Source organism: Myotis yumanensis, unplaced genomic scaffold (assembly GCF_028538775.1).
Source record: "Myotis yumanensis isolate MYYU_CA2020_CCGP unplaced genomic scaffold, mMyoYum1.0.hap1 SCAF_5, whole genome shotgun sequence".
Classification (NCBI taxonomy): domain Eukaryota; kingdom Metazoa; phylum Chordata; class Mammalia; order Chiroptera; family Vespertilionidae; genus Myotis; species Myotis yumanensis.
The window spans coordinates 78,023,646-78,041,445 of NW_027223756.1; the positions used below are offsets into that span (position 1 = coordinate 78,023,646).

At 43.7% G+C, this 17,800-nt stretch overlaps 1 protein-coding gene across 1 annotated transcript; it reads right to left on the minus strand.

The window, feature by feature from the left end:
- Positions 1-748: 748 nt before the first annotated feature.
- LOC139010813 (zinc finger protein 77-like) lies at positions 749-14,881 on the minus strand. Its single transcript, XM_070415756.1, is given in 5 exon segments — positions 749-2,613; positions 2,615-4,054; positions 4,454-4,643; positions 5,587-5,713; positions 14,783-14,881. Coding segments are annotated over 5 exon segments (1,845 nt in total). The 5' UTR covers positions 14,786-14,881; the 3' UTR covers positions 749-2,528.
- Between the last annotated feature and the right edge of the window lie 2,919 nt (positions 14,882-17,800).

Genomic DNA, 17,800 nt, shown 5'->3' on the forward strand with positions numbered 1-17,800 from the left:
TGCTTGTCACAAATAGTAGGTCCCCAGGTTACCCACAGCTTTTGTGGACTTGGATACAAATTGAGGTTCTCAGGACCTCCTCCTTGATTAATTTGTTAGAGCAGCTCACAAAACTCAGGGAAACACTGACTTATGTTTACCAGTTTATTAAAGGAGATATTAAAGGATACAGATGAATAGCCAGGTGAAAAGAGGCATAGTGTGAGGTCTGGGAGGGACCTGAGTGCAGGAGCTACTGTCCCAGTGGAACTGGGATGTGTCACCGTCCAGATGTGGGTGTGTTCCCTCACCTGGACGCTTTCTGAACCTTGTACTATTGGGATTTTCTGCAGTCTTCCTGACATAGGCATGATCAAGTATAAACTCCATTTCAGCCCTATCCCTCCCTGGAGGATGTGATTAGATCTGAACATTCTAACGTTCTAATATTGGCTGGTCCTTCTGATGACAGCCTCCTTCCAGGAGCTCCCCAGAATCACCTCATTAGAACAGAGATGTTCATAGTGCTCTTATCACTTAGGAAATTGCAGGGGGTTTAGGAGCATTGTGCCAGGAACCAGACAACAGTATGTGTGTGTATATGTATGTGTGTGTGTGTGTGTGTGTGTGTCTCACAGACATACTTTAGGACTTTAAGAAAATTTGTAATAAATGAAAATTTATCAATATAGTTTTTTTATTGATTAAGGTATTACATGTGTCCTTATCCCCCCATTGCCCCCTCCCACTCATGCCCTCACCCCCCTGGTGTCTGTCCATTGGTTAGGCTTATATGCATGCATACAAGTCCTTTGGTTGTCAATATAGTTTTAATGACAATGAGATGTCACCTCACCACCTGTCAGAATGGCTACCATCAACAAATCAGCAAATGACAAGTGCTGGCGAGGATGTGAAGAAAAAGGCACCCTCGTGCACTGCTGGTGGGAATGCAGACTGGTGCAGCCATTATGGAAAACAGTATGGAGTTTCCTCAAAAAATTAAATATGGAACTACCATTTGACTCAGTGATCCCACTTCTAGGAATATATCCTAAAACACCCAAAACACCAATCAGAAAGAATGTATGCACCCCTGTGCTTATAGGAGCACAATTTGCAATAGCTAAGATCTGGAAACAGCCCAAATGCCCATCAGTAGATGAGTGGATAAAAAAGCTGTGATACGTTTACACCATGGGATACTATGCAGGAGTAAAAAAGAAGAATCTCTTACCCTTTGAGACAGCATGGAGAGACCTGGAGAGTATCATGCTAAGTGAAATAAGTCAGTCAGAGAAAGACAAGTATCACATAACCTCACCCACATGTGAAATCTAATTAACAAAATAAACTGATGACTGGAGTGGATCCAGAGACATGGAAGCATGGAACATGGTGCAGAATCTCAGCGGGAAGGTAGGGAAGGGTTGGTGGGTGGGAGGTAATCAACCAAAGACCTTATATGCAAATATGCATAACCCATGGACACAGACAGTGGGGTGGTGAGGGTCTGGGGTGGGCTGGAGGGTGACAATGGGGGAAAAGGGGGACATATGTAATACTTTCAACAATACAGATTTTTTTTAAAGTACATATGTTGTTACTTAATGTGATCAGTAGAGTAAAGTTACTAAGAAAAAATAAATTAAAAATAAAATTACATCGTTTCACATAAAAAGAAAAACCACTTAATCTAATCACTATGCTGTTACATCTGAAACTAACACAAAATAATATTGAATGTAAACTGTCATTTAAAAAAACTTTTTACATTTTAAATATTTTAAAAGAGCAAAATATAAAAGGGATAATATGTTTAACACTCAGAATTTACAAATATAAACAAAATTTTGCCATTTTATTTTAATTTTTTAAAATATGTTTTTATTGATTTCAGAGAAGGGAGAGGGAGAGAGAGATAGAAACATCAATGGTGAGAGAGAATCACTGATTTGCTGCCTCCTTCATGCCCCAGACTGGGGAATGAGCCTGCAACCTGGGCATGTGCCATGAACAGAATTGAACCATGACCTCCTGGTTCATAGGTCGATGCTCAACCACTGAGCCACACTGGCCAGGCAAAATTTTGCTATTTAAAAAAAATAGGGAGTCCCAGCAACTCTTAACTGTTGATGATATTCAGCAAATTACTTTGGCTTTCTGAGCCTGTTTTCCCAACTGTAAATTTGACTAAAAAAATCACTAAATTATGAAAAAAAAAAAGTCCAAGATAATAAAATATGTGTAGTATTTTAGGGACAAAGAGAAATATTTCTTGTCTCAAGTTTTCATTTCAGCAACATGAACCAGAAATTAATATACTGGAAATCACTGTTAAGGATGAGCTATTTACAAAGTCAATATCATATTTACAATAATTAAAAGATTTCATTCCTGCTCTGAATTTTCATGTACAAAATAAGTGAAGTGCTGCATCTGAAGATTTTACCTTATTCTTTCCATCCATACAGTTTTATCTCCAGTGCTAAATTTGCTCACACCACAAATTTTAAAGGAAGAATGAAGGCATCCCATGGTTCTTGTATTCAGAGTTTCTGTTCACTGTATGTCTTCACATGTGCTTGCAGATACTCAAGATACGTGAAAACCTTCCCACATTGCTGACATTCAGGTATTTTTTTCACTGTGCGTTCTCACATGTTTTCGCAGGGATGTGGGATACCTGAAGGCTTTCCCACATTGCTGACATTCATCAGGTTTCTCCCCAGTATGTGTCCTCACGTGTACCCGCAGGTTGTCAGGATACCTGAAGGTTTTCCCACACTCCTTACATTCATAGGGTTTCACCCCAGTGTGTGATCTCATATGTCCTTGAAGGGAGCAGAGACGACTAAAGGCTTTCCCACATTGCTGACACTCAAAGGGTCTCTCCCCACTGTGCATTCTCACATGTATTCGAAGGGATGAGAGAAAACTGTAGGATTTCCCACATTCTTTACATTCATAGGGTTTCACTCCACTGTGTATTCTCATGTGACCTTGAAAATGTTGAAGCTGCCTAAAAGCTTTCCCACACTCTTTACATTCATAGGACTTCTCCCCAGTGTGTGTTCTCACATGTTTTTGAAGGTAAGAGTGACTAGTGAAGGCTTTGCCACACTGCTGACATTCATAGGGTCTCTCCCCAGTGTGTGTCCTCACATGTACTCGCAGGGATGCAGCATACCTAAATGCTTTCCCACAGTGCTGACATTCACAGGGTCTCTCCCCAGTGTGTGTCCTCACATGTACTTGCAGGTTTGCAGGAAACCTGAAAGCTTTACCACACTGCTGACATTCATAGGGTTTCACTCCACTGTGTGTTCTTACATGCCCTCGAAGGGAGGAGTGACGACTAAAGGTTTTCCCACAGTGCTGACATACATAAGGTCTCTCCCCACTGTGTGTTCTTGCATGTTCTTGCAGATTTGTGAGATACCTGTAGACTTTCCCACACTCCTTACATACATAGGGTTTCACTCCACTGTGTGTTCTCACATGTCTTCTAAAGTATTTAAGACTACCGAAAGCTTTCCCACATGCCTTACACTCATAGGATTTCTCACCAGTGTGAGTTCTCACATGTCCTGTAAGGTAAAAGTAATACATAAAGGCTTTTCCACATACTTTGCACACATGGACTTTTTGTCCACACTGACCTCTCACATGTCCCCGAAAGGATGAGTGGCAGGTGAAAGCTTTTCCACATTTCTTACACTCAATAGAGTTTTTATTACTGAGACTCTTCACATATTTCTTAGCTGTTCTCCCAGTATCCTGACATTTATAGGGTTTCTCCACAAGATCAGTTTCCTCCTGAGTACTCAGGCATGAAACCAACCTGCAGGGTTGTCCACATTCCTCACAGGGATGAGGTTCGTGTCCAGTGGGAGATCTCTGCTGATTTATAAGGAAAGAGCAATCCTTGAAGACTTTTCCACACTTAGTGCATTCATAGTGTTTAACTCCAGGGATATGTGTCTCATCCACAGGAAGATCTGTGATCTGGTTCAGGGTATCTCCACATTGGTTACCTTCCAGAGTTTCACAGAGACTCTCCACAAAATGACTTCTATTCAAAACAGGAAACACACTATTAGTGATTAGTGCTCACAAGTGATTTCTTTATTACTGATTATTGATGGTTCTAATGACCACATATTTACCATTTTCAATGCACAGGTATGTTTTTGGTACTGTCTGCATTATTCCATCATGAAACAAGCTTATTGCTTTGGCTGAACTAAAATAGGGCCATAAATTCCAGTGTTTCTTTCTTACGGGGTCTCCTGATCATGGTTTCCATCTGAGTTCTGTTTCAGACACTCAATAGCTACATCACATGTATGAAAATAGTGTCTTGTGAAAATTCTCTGAGTACCTTACTGATTCGCTAGCTAGGTTGTACTTTTTCTTTAATTTCAAGTTAGTCTAACACTGCTGAGATCCCCTGTTCCCCTGTTCCACTCACCCCAGATGCCTCTCTTGAGGTTGGTGCTCATCTGCAATGTTATAAACTGTAAAGTTTTCTCTAAAAACAGACCAGGAATCACTCCTTATGAATTGTAGTATTTTCTCTTCACTGGATATTTCATTCTCCAAATTATCCTGCCCAGGACATGATGCTTGGGTTTTAACTTGAGTGAAACAATCTGTAACAACTGATAGCATAATTAAATTAAATTCCTGAGAAAGAAATGGTGAAATAAAGAACAATGTATAGATTTATTTTCATATACTGATCCAAAAGTATAAATAATTTTTATAAGGAAGAATAAGTTTATAAGCAAAGAAAAACTCTAAGGACCTTTGCTATTTGGGACTTTGACAAGTGAGTCAAAATGGCAGCCTGGTCACTAAGAAATACTATAAAAAAAGATAAAGACCAAATAAATATAAATGTTATAAAAAATGCAAAGTAGGGAGGAACGGCAGAATGCACATGCCCAAATGTTCCCTTTACAGGAGATGCCAAAGTCTTCCCAAGTGAGTGAGGATACAATAAAAAGTCCAACAGGAATGCAGGGTAAATGTAAAACGTCTCCCTCTCAAACACAGGGTGAGTCACGTTTCTAACAGATTTGTCCAAATAGCAATCCCTTATCCAGAATCTATTCCTCCTGTGGGTTGTTGTTCTCTGAAGTTCTCAGACACAGAGGCCCTTAAATGAAGCCTTTCTTCACAGCCCCCAGCTGCCATTAGGAGATTGATGGTGTGTTTGGCTGATGCCCTGCCCCTGGAGAAAAGGTCCTCATGATGGAGGATGGAGGGCAACACCCAATCTATGAGAAGGGCCCATACTTGGGCTTCATGGGTAAGAACCATAAAGCTGTTTTCACAGCAAACTGGAGACTATGCTCATTCTTATAAAAATTAGGGGGCCTCAGACTTTCGTTCAAGAGAAATAAAAAGTCAATTTAATATATAAAACTTTTTTTATCATGAAAAAGATATTTGATTCTAGATATGTTCCATGAAGGCTTGGATTACATAAGTCTTTTTTTTTTTTAACATATTGCCCTTCCTTGGGCCCAATAAAAAAAGAACAATTGTAAGAAATACTTTTTCCTTAAAAGACTAAGTGAGGGATAAAGCCATCCTTACCCACTGAGGCCAGGTTCCTGAAGGTCTCTAGCATCACTTCTCTGTAGAGCTTCCTCTGAGCACCATCCAGCAAAGCCCACTCTTCCCAAGTGAAGCACACAGCCACATCCGCAAAGACCACCGTGTCCTGAAACATCCCACATATTCTGTTTCAACAGGGCACCTCTTCACCAGCATGTGCAGGAGGATGGGGAAGGCTGGAACAGAACTCATTTCCTAGGACACCTAAGCTCATGCTCTTTTGGGAAATGACTATAAGCAAGCAAATAAAATGCATTATCGTCAATAGTGGTAAGAGCTTGGAACCATGAAGCAAAGTACAAGAACAAGTGATATAAACTTATCCTATATAATAAAAGCGTAGTATGCAAATTTTCCCCACAACTAGGAGTTCCTCTGGGAGTTCGACTGGGGGTGGGGCCGGCTGGGGGGAAGGGAGGGAGGCCCTGGCCCGCAGCCAGCAGCCGCTAGGGACTCTACCCGTGCATGAATTTTGTGCACTGAGCCGCTAGTCCAGCAGTTCTCAACCTGTGGGTCACGACCCCTTTGGGGGTCGAATGACCCTTTCACAGGAGTTGCCTAAGACCATCGGAAAACACATATATAATTACATATTGTTTTTGTGGTTAATCACTATGCTTTAATTATGTTCAATTTGTAACAATGAAATTGGGGGTCACCACAACATGAGGAACTGTATTAAAGGGTCTCGGCATTAGGAAGGTTGAGAATCACTGCTCTAGTCCATATATAATTTAAAAGAATGGCTTTTACTGTTATATAGCAGATTCTGAGTATGTTAAAGACTGAAAATGAGTCCTGGCTGGTTTTTCTCAGTGGTTAGAGCATCAGCTCGTGGACCTAAGGGTCTCGGGTTCCATTCCTGTCAAGGGCACATGCCCCGGTTGTGGGTATGCAGTAGGGGGTATGCAGGAGGCAGCCTATCAATGGTTCTCTAATCATTGATGTTCCTCTCCTTTCCTCTCTGAAATCAATTTATATATATATATTAAAAAAATAGAAAAAAAAATATCCTGGGGTGAGGATTAAAAAAAAGACTGAAGATGAAGTCATTGTTCAGATAATGTAGAATCAGATACTTGGCTCCTCAATAGTTATTGTCAGCTCCAAGACCTGGAACCAGGATGTCAGACAGTCATGAACACTGAGATTTCCAGTGCTGCTTGATCTAAACAGCTCTCACCTTGTAAGTCAACAGTGTTCTGGAGCCTGGTCTAGTCCCCTCTTATCTGACAGAGGCAGAGACACAACCCCTCCCCCGATGAGGTGGACACTGTGGGCATAGGTGTAGGCCAAGCCTGGGGCCTGGCACGCCGGTTGGGTAAAAGGGGAACTTGGTTCCTGAAGGAATTTTCAAGCCAGCACAGCTTCGCAAATAAACAACCTTGTGCCTGGAATATGAGAAAAATCGTCCCACAAAAAAGAATTGCTGAAGGATCTAATGGTAATAGAGCTAAAGGCGGCTCTAACAGAGAGAAAAAAACTACCTAATGTGTATTTTAGAGCAATGTTGGGTTGGATGACATCACATCAATAAAATAAAGGGCAAAAAATTATTTTAAAAGTTGAAATTTTTAAAAACTGTGTTCTCTCAAAATCTAAAAAAACAAACAAAAACAAAAAAACACACAAAACCAAACCCACAACTGTATCAGGCACAGAAAAGGCAACACTACATCAACCAGGGTTAAACTAGGAATTGCTAATCACATACCTGATACCAGACATAACTACATACAGAAAACTCATAGGACCACAATTTTTAAAAAGGTAACAAGATAAAGACAAATAATATAATTAAATAATGGGCAAAGAATGTGAGCAGATACTTCTTAAAAGGAAAAATTCATATGGCCAATAAGCATCTAAAAGATTCTAGCCATTAGTCATCAAGAAAATGCAAGTTAAAACTAAAGCAGGTATCTGTTCACACTACTAAGATGGCTGTGAGACAGACAGACAAGTACTGGTGAGGATGTGAGGAAGTCAGCTTATGGGAAGTAAAGTAGTGAAGCCACTTTGGAAGATAGCCCAGCAGGTCCTCAAAATGATGGACATGGTTACCACAAAACATAGCAATTCCACTCCTGTGTGTTTACATAACCAAAAGAAGGAAAAACAAATATCAACACAAAACTAGTAATGGGTGTCCCAAAATTCACGCAAGAAGTAATTTTGGCCCTAACCGGTTTGGCTCAGTGGATAGAGCGTCGGCCTGCAGACTGAAGGGTCCCAGGTTCGATTCTGGTCAAGGGCATGTACCTTGGTTGCGGGCACATCCCCAGTAGGGGGTGTGCAGGAGGCAGCTGATCCATGTTTCTCTCATCAATGTTTCTAACTCTAGCCCTCTCCCTTCCTCTCTGTAAAAAAATCAATAAAATATTTTTTAAAAAGAAGTAATTTTTATAGATAACACAGGTTTATAATTAAAAATTGTAAATTTTTTATTGATTCATAAAGTATACAGTATAGGGTTATGTATGGAATAGCATATCGGGTAAATGGCTTCCACAGCTTTGCTGGCACATAAGCACTCTTTTGTTGAAATTTTCCATGACCGTTTTGCATAAATGTGGCTGAATTTCGATGAGGCTCATTTTCATCTTGATGGCTTGGTTAGTCGACAAAATTGTCGCATTTGGGATTCAGAAAATCCACGAGTGATTGTTGAGAAACAAATGCATCCTCAACGTGTCACTGTTTGGTGCAGATTTTGGGCTGGAGGCATCATCGGACCATTCTTCTTCGAAAATGCGGCTGCTCAGGCAATAACAAAAGAGTGCGTATGTGCCAGCAAAGCCGTGGAGGCCATTTACCCGATATGTTATTCCATACATAACCCTATACTGTATACTTCATGAATCAATAAAAAATTTACAATTTTTAATTATAAACCTGTGTTTTCTATCAAAATTACTTCGTGAATTTTGGGACACCCTTTATTTCTCTCCCCCTCTCCCTTCCTCTCTCTGAAGTCAATCTATAATAATAAAAGCATGATATGCTAATTAGACTGGACGTCCTTCCACACAACTTTCTAGACCAGCGGTTCTCAACCTGTGGGTCGCAACCCCTTTGGGGTCGAACGACCCTTTCACAGGGGTCGCCTAAGACCATCGGAAAACATATATATAATTACATACTGTTTTTTGTTTTGTTTTTTTATTTTTTACAGAGAGGAAGGGAGAGGGATAGAGAGTTAGAAACATCGATGAGAGAGAAACATCAATCAGCTGCCTCCTGCACACCCCCCACTGGGTATATGCCTGCAATCAAGGCACATGCCCTTGACCGGAATCGAACCTGGGACCCTCGAGTCCACAGACAGACGCTCTATCCGCTGAGCCAAACCAGCCAGGGCTACATATTGTTTTTGTGATTAATCACTATGCTTTAATTATGTTCAATTTGTAACAATGAAATTGGGGGTCACCACAACATGAGGAACTGTATTAAAGGGTCGAGGCATTAGGAAGGTTGAGAACCACTGTTCTAGACGAAGCCGGGGCTTCGAGGGAAGCCCGATTCCAGGGCCTGCCGGTGGCTGGAGGGAAGCCTGGGTCCTGGGTGCCAGAGGGAAGCTGGTGCCGGCAGCCGGGGGGAAGGAAGACCTACTCTTGCATGAATTTCCTGCACTGGCCTCTAGTAAAAATATATTTTTAAAAAAAGACTATGTCTCTGTAGCAAAAAGGGGATGTGGGTGTGATATATAGGGTGTCCCCAAAAAATGTATATACACTTTAACAGCTGATAACTCAGTTTTCACTGCTTTTCAGATTTAACTGATTTAAAATAATGGGTGAAGCCAGACTAAGCTTTGAACAAAGAAAATTTATTCTAAAGTGCCACTAGACTTTTTTTAATGGGGATACATCAACTTTATCTACAGTACAAAACTGGCAACAGTCGACAAATTGAGGGCACACAAATACAAGCGAAATAATTCCTAATGTTTGCGATCCATTGCTTGGCATTATCAGCAGTGCCTGGACCAGAACAGTCACCAGTTTGAAAACAGGCATTGGAAAAAAAATTATTCATTTCTGTATATTCTTTTAAAATTTGAAAATGAGCTGTATGTTAATAAACACTGACTTTATAATCACTCAAAGTGCATATACATTTTTGGGGGATACCTTAAGAGAAAAGAAGAGGCAGGTGCTAACACGAGTAACTTGTAGCCACGTGGCATGTGCTTGTTAAAAGCAGTAAATAACTAATGGTCCCACTTGTTTATACAATAATATTCCTTTCAGGTGATAGGAACCTACTTATCAAGAGGTGAATTGGTACTCAGCTAGCTTTGTAATGATGGCATGGCCATGTTAAGTAATGAGAAAAATTTAGGCTAACAACTATGCTTTTTATTGTTATGTTAGACTGTACTTTTTATACTTGTTTTTAAAAAGCCCTGGCCTGTGTTTCTCAGTGGTTAGAGCGTCAGCCTGCGCACCAAAGGGTCTCGGGTTCAATTCCTGATCAAGGGCATGTACCTGGGTTGCAGGTTCAATCCCTGTCTTGGATCAGAGCCAGTGTGGAGGCAACCAGTCGATGTGTCTTTCTCACATCAATATCTCTCTCTCTCTCTCTCTCAAAATCCATAAATAAAATTTTTTAATGTCCTAATATAAGAATAATTGCACAATTCTGTAAATATGCCAGATACCAATGAATTTTATAAATTAAATAGGTAAACTTTATAGTATGTAAATTATATCTCATATAAAACTGTTGTTAAAAAGTTCAGACAGCCCTGGCCTGGTGTCTCAGTTGATTGGAGCATCATCCCATACACCAAAGGGTTGTGGGTTCGATTCCCAGTCAGGGCACATACCTAGGTTGCAGGTTGGAGCCCAGGTTAGGGGGCATACAGGATCCATGTTTCTCTCTCTCACTGGAATAGAACCTGAAACCTTTTGGTGCACAGGACGAAGATCAATCATCTGAGCCACACCAGCTGAGCTATTTTATTATTTTCCATATGAATAACTGTAAATCTATTTTTGCCCCACCCTGTATATCCTCCTTAAACTAATGGCATTTTCATTCAAATTCCATTGAATTTAACCAAATAAATTAAGAGTAGGAAAATGGAACAAAACTTCAGATGTTTCATAGATTAAATACACCGAGGAGATATTACCACTTATGGGAAGAGATTTTTTTTAATATTAGATGTAATGGGATAAATGTATAGAAATCAGTAAACATACCTGAGATGACACAGGAGAACACCTGAGAATGTCTGTATTCTTTAAAGAAACAAAATCAGCTGATTCTACTATCCCCACATACTAAATGCAATTCTCAAAGGGTTCCTAGGCCAGGTACTAAATATTTAAAAAATCAGTGGTTCAGGGGCAGGGAGTGGGATGGAGGAGATCAATGGAGGAGAAAGGGGGGGAGTCTGTAATATTTTCAACAATAAAAATAAATTTAAATAAATAATCAGTGATTCCAAATTGTAGAGAAAAAAACCAGAGTATTACCAAGACCAGAAAGGGACAATTCAAAAAAATATTCAAAGGCAACGACATTCATAAATATAGAGGCAAAAGGCGTTTTAAAAGGCAATCTAGCCCGGCTGGTGTGGCTCAGTGATTGAACGTCAACCTATGAACCAGGAGATAATGGTTCAATTCCTGGTCAGGGCACATGACCCGGTGCAGCCTTGATTCCCAGTGTGGGGGGTGTGCAGGAGGCAGCCAATCAATGATTATCTCTCATCATTGATGTCTCTCTCTCCCGTCCTCTTGGAAATAAAAAAACAACAACAACAATATACTTTTTTTTAAAAAAGACCGTCTAGTCTAGCCCTAGTCGGTTTGGTGCAGTGGATAAATCATCGGCCTGCAGACTGAAGGGTCCCGGGTTCGGTTGCAGGCTCCATCCCCAGCCCAGTCAGGGTGCATTTGGAAGGCAACCAATCAATGTGTTTCTCTCTCTCTGTCTCTCCCTCTCCCACTCTCTCTAAAAATCAATGGAAAAATATCCTTGTGTGAGGATTAACAAAAAATCTAATAAATAAATGAATAAAAAGAATATTAACTCAAAACCAAGTTCATTTCATTTCAGAAAGGCAAGATGGAGTAAATATTGATTGTCTGCCCTAGCCAGTTTTGCTCAGTGGATAGAGTGTTGGCCTGCAGACTGAAGGGTCCCAGGTTCGATTCCGGTTAAGGGCACATGCCCGGGTTGTGGGCTCAATCCCCAGTAGGGGTTGTGCAGGAGGCAGCCAATCAATTATTCTCTCTCATCATTGATATCTCTATCTCTCCCTCTCCCTTCCTCTCTGAAATCAATATATATACATATACATATATATGTATGTATATGTGTATATATATATATAATATATATATATATATATACTAAAAATGCTTTTTAAAAATATTGATTGTTCAATGAGTACAATTTATCCCATTCATGAAAAAAAGGCACACTAACCATAGGCTTCCAGTCTATAGATGCTGAGGACATGCTGGTCTCATGTCACTGCTCATTGATGACAATACAACTTAAAGACAAGAAGGGAACAATCAGAAAGAAATGGTATCTACATAAAGCCCAGAGACAACTTCCTATTTAACAGTGAAATGTTACAACTGTTCCCTCTGAGATCAGGAACAAAAAGGTGAGGGTGGGCATGTATACAATTGTACACCTGTGAAGGCCTAGCCAGTGCAGCGATGAAAAACAACAATGTGGGAAAAGATTTACAACGGGAAAACACTAAACTTCACTGGTACCAGATGAAAAGATTTAGTATTTAGAAATCTCCCAATCCTACAGACAAATTATTAACTTAAAACTGATCATAGCAGGGGTATTGGTTAAAATACAATATTAAAAAAATCAGTATCACCACCAATAATACATCTGATAATGGGTTAATATCCAAATTATAAAGAACTCCATGTAACTCAACACACACACACACACACACAAAAAAAATCCAATTAAAAAAATGGATGCCCAGGTGGCGTGGCTCGGTGGTTGAGCGTTGACCTATGAACCAGGAAGTCACAGTTTGATTCCCGGTCGGGGCACATGCTCAGGTTGTGGACAGGAGGTAATCAATGACTCTCTCATCATTGATGTTTCTATCTCTCTCTCCCTCTCCCTTCCTCTCTCGCAAATCAATAAAAAAAATATATTTTTGAAAAATGGGCAAAGGACCTAAACAGACAGTTTTCCAAAGAGGACATACAGATGGCCATTAGACATGAAAAGATACTCAAAGTCACTAATCATCAGAGAGATGCAAATTAAAACCAAAATGAGATCACCTCATACCAGTCGGAATACCTGTGTGCATGTTCCCCACAATTATTATTATTTAAAAAATATATATATATTATTTTAGTCCAAAGCCCATGCCACACCCAAGACCATTGAAATCTCTGGGGTGGGACAAAGGCATTGTTAGCTTTTTGTTGTTGTTGTTGTTAATCCTCACTGGAGGATATTTTTTCTATTGAGTTTTTTGTGGTTTTTTTTTTTTTTTTAGAGAGAGAGTGGAAGGGAGAGGGAAAGATAGAGAGAAACATCAATGTGAGAGAGAGACATCAATTGGTTGCCTCCCACACACACCCTGACCAGAGCCAGGGATTGAGCCTGCAAATGAGGTACATGCCCTTGACTGGAATGGAACCCAGGACCCTTCACAGTCTTACTCAGTCTGCACAAATCACACTTAACTCCAGCAACTCTGTGGATGATGCAAAAACCAACTATAACAAGTCACAATTCACAACATTTGCATTAATCTTTGGCATCAAGTGTCACAGACTCTGCACCCTGAATGCAAGAGTCACTATGGTTTTTACTGTGGATCTCCACCAACCTTGCATGAAGGTGGGAAGCTGTGTGCATGTTCCCCACGATCCAATAGAAGAGAGGACGTTTACTGTATCTGAAACACTTTCTCAGAGGCACCTCTGGTTAAGTGGGGGAATAATATGAGTCAGCAGGACGGACAGAGACCTGAGACACTGAGCCACCCTCACTAACATGGAGAAACCCGAGGCTGGAATAAGGGAAAGCTCCTAGCGCCGAGCTGGACACAGAAGAGGCTGCACAGGTGCCAGGTGACAATGCTGACTCCATCCTTCCTGACCCTGTTCTCCTGGAACATCCACGGAAGGTGAAAGGCACCACCCCAACCACTTGCTCTGGAAAAAGGCACGTTGCAGGAACCACCGACTTAGGTAAGACTCTCAGATGTCTCCCACGTTTACCTCTGACAGCGCCAGAGGCAGACACCCACATCCCCATTCTCTGGTCCTGAACGATCGGCTGTGTGTTCCTCCAAGCAGAGCTTGGCTGAGCTTGGCTGAGCTGCGCTCCTGACCCCAGAACCCTGAACTCAGGCCGGTCCTCCGCCGCAGCCCGGACACCTCTCCCGAGGACACGCTGGCCTCCGGGGGCTGCTCTCCCAACCACACCAGTCCCTCCTACCTTTGTGGACTCCTCTCTGTAAAAGCAAGACTCGGAAAGCCCACTCCTGAGACCCCTGCCGATGGCACGGCCTGAGAGTGCTCCCTGCTGCCCAGCCTCTGCCCAAGTGCAGTCCCCGCTCCTCGCCCTGCGCAGGAACCCTTTCGAATGAAAATCTCTCCTTACAAAGCTTGGACTTGTTCAAACTTCACGGGCTTGACCAAGTGGTCACAATTTCCCACCTTTTATCCAAGCTTTCCTAGTTTATGTCCTCCCGACAGGCGCAGACACTGGCCCCATCCTGTCTGAACAAGCACGGAGGCGCCAAGCCCGCTGACCGGAGCTGAGTGCGCTGACCACAGGGTGGCAGGTGCCGTCACGCCGCCTTCCCGCTCCCCCTCCTGCCTCGGAGAAGAAAAGCCCGTTTCTCCCTGGAGGCGGCACAGCTCTGGTCCCAGCCTGTCCCCACTGCACAGTCTGAACCAAGTCCGATTCGACGTTATCTGTCGGGTCCAGCTCAGGTCCTCCCCGGCGTCCATCCCGCCCCCAGCCCCTGGCCGCCCGCGATGGCGGCCGGCTGGTCCTTCCTCGGTCCCCCTGCTCGGCCAAGGCCTCGGAGCCGGGACACCCCGCCACCGAGAAAGGACACTCGGGAGGACTGGGGGAGTGGGGGACGCGCGGCTTCCAGCCGGTCCGAACCAACACAGCCCGGCCTCGGCCCGCTCCGCGCACTCACCATCTCGCGACCTGCTCCGGGCTCTCGGGGCGGCGTCCTCCCCGCAGCCCGGGAAGTGGGACAAGATGACAGGAGCCCAGGCCCCGCGCGGACCCGCGAGAGCGCCCCCGCCGGCGGAGAGACCTCGGCGCAGGACACAGCGCCCGCTCCGGGTGAACGCGCGGACCCCCGCTGATTGGACGGTGCTGCAGGCTGGCCCTTCCTGAGGACTCTGATTGGGCACAACTCCGTCACGCCACCAGGCCGTAATTGGACAGTTTCTGAGGACCGCCCCCTTCCCATGTCTTGATTGGGCAGCCCCTCAACCCCGCCCCTGCTCCCTGATGTTGCTCTGGGCCCCGCCTCGGTCTCCCCTCATTGGACAGTCACAGACCCGGGCCTGAGCAGCGGGCGGAGGTCGCGGGCGGGACCCTGCGCAGTGCGGGCTGTGGGCTTCAGCCTCCCCTGCTCAGCCCCCGCCCTGCGTTCAGTTCTTCACAGCACGAAGCGCGCCCTGTGAGCCTGAGCCCGTCCCCCGCCAGTCACTGACCCCAACAGCCAGAAACAACGGCCATTCCTTGACTAAGGGTCTCAGGTTTGAGTTTCTGTGAAGGTAAAGCTAAAATCACGGCCCACGTTGTGTTTCAGCTCCGGAGCCCTCAGGCAGAAGGACCACTGGCCACGTCCCCATTAAACCGAGGGACGCCGATGCCGACCTAGAGATCTGAAATGATGATTTACTGCCCTCATCTCATCCTTAACCAATCAGCAAGACCCACGACCCCAAATCCCGTACGCATGACTTGTGATTTTGCTCTATACAACCCCTTGTCCATAAAAATTCAACGAGTTAGGGCCTTTGGGCTTCAGCTGCCTGTTCTCTTGGGTGGCTCCATTCATAATAAAAATAACCAACCCTTCTCCACTACAATTCTTGGTGTTTAGTGTTTGGCTCTCCTAGCGCCAGGTGGTGGAACTTTCTGTTTGGTAACATTCACCCATTGATAGACATGTCCGCCTTTTGGCCACTTAGGAGAGTGCTGCAAGGTGCATTCATGTAACCTATTTGAGTGCTGTTTCAATACAGGTGAGAGGGAGTAGTAGGGTCATATATAACACGAGGTTTAACTTTCTGAGAACCGCCAGCTCTCTTCCATAATGGCTGCACCATGTCACGTTCCCACTGGAAGTGTACAAGGGTCCCCATTTCTTCACATCATCCCTTTTTTCTGAATTGCTGCATTCTAGACATCTTAATGGGTAGAAGTGGTATCACCTTGGGGGCTTGATTTGCATTCCCCTGGTGATTTGTGATGTTGAGAATCTTCTCATGTATTTATTGCCATTTGTAACTCATCTTCTGAGAAATAGCCATTCAAGTTCTTTGCCCATTTTTTATTTTGTTTTGTTGTTAATCCTCACCTGAGGATATTTTTCCATTGATGTTTAGAGAGAGTGGAAAGGAGGGGAAGAGACAGAAACATCAATGTGAGAGATACATTGATTGGTTGCCTCCCACATGTGCCCAGGGGTCAAGGGCCAGGGGTCAAGCTGCAACCCATAGTGCCCTTGACCAGAATGGAACCCAGGATCCTTCAGTCCGTGGGCTGATGCTCTATTCACTGAGCCAAAATGGTTAGGCTTTTCCACATTCCAGACCTTCATAGGGTTTCACTCCAAAGGCTTTCCCACACTTTTTATACTCACACGGTTTCTCCCGGTGTGTGTTCTCACGTGTTCGTGTAGGTAGGAGTAACAACAGAAAGTTTTTCCACAGTGCTTACATTCATAGGGCTTCTCTCCAGTGTGAGTTCTTACATGTCGTGTAAGGTAGGAATAATATCTAAAGGCTTTCCCGCATGCTTTACAGGCGTGAATTTTCTGTCCACAGTGACCTCTCACATGTCCCAGAAAGGATGAGTGGCAAGTGGAAGCTTTTCCACATTTCTTACAATGAAAGGAGTTTTTACTACTCAGACTTCACGAATCTCTCAGGTGATCTCCCAGTATCCTGACTTTGGTAGTGTTTCTCCACAAGGTCTATTTCCACATGCGTGCTTAGACACAAGACACACTTGGAGGCTTTTCCACATTCCTCACATGGGTGAGGTTTGTGTCCAGTGCGAGATCTTTGCTGATTCATAAGGAAACAAAGATCTGAAGATTTTTCCACACTTAGTACATTCATAGGGTTTAACTCCAGTCAGATGTCTCTCGTGCACAGGAGGATCTGTGATCTGGTTCAGGGTGTCTCCACACTCATTGCCTTCATTACTTTCACAGGGCGTCTCCAGCACATGACTGTTCAAAATAGGGAGCACGCTATTAGGGACTAAAGATTGTAAATGTCGCCTTGGCTGGTGTGGTTAGAGCGTCGGCCCATGCACTGAAGGCTCAAGGGCACGTAGCCACCAATCAATGTTGGTCTGTCACTCTGTCTCTTTCTCCCCCTCCCTTCCTCCCTTCCCTTCTCTCTAAAAATCAATGGAAAAAAAGATCTTCACTCCTTGGGTGAGGATTAAAAAAAAGAAGACAAAAGTATCGTGTGTGTATGTGTGTGTGTATGTGTGTGTGTGTGTGTGTGTGTGTGTTTTAATCCTCACCAGAGGATACCTTTTCCATTGGTGTTTTTAGAGAGAGTGGAAGGGAGGGGTAAAGACAGAGAGAGAAACATTGATGTCAGAGAGGCACATTGATTAGTAGTCTCTTGCATGTGCATCGACCAGGGCTGCAGATTGAGCCTGCAACCGAGGCATGTGCCCTTGACCGGAATTGAACCCAGGCCCCTTCAGTCTGAGGGCCAATGTTCTAACCACTGAGCAAAACCAGCTAGGGCCTATGCCAACAGGCAGACATCCCCCGAGGGGTCCTTAATGCCGCTGCAGAGGCGAGAGGCTCCCGCCACTGCTGCTGCACTCGACAGCCATGAGCCCGGCTTCTGGCTGGGTGATGCTCCCCTGTGGGAGCACACTGACCACCAGGGGGCAGTTCCTGCGTTGAGCGTCTGCCCCCTGGTGGTCAGTGCATGTCATAGCGACC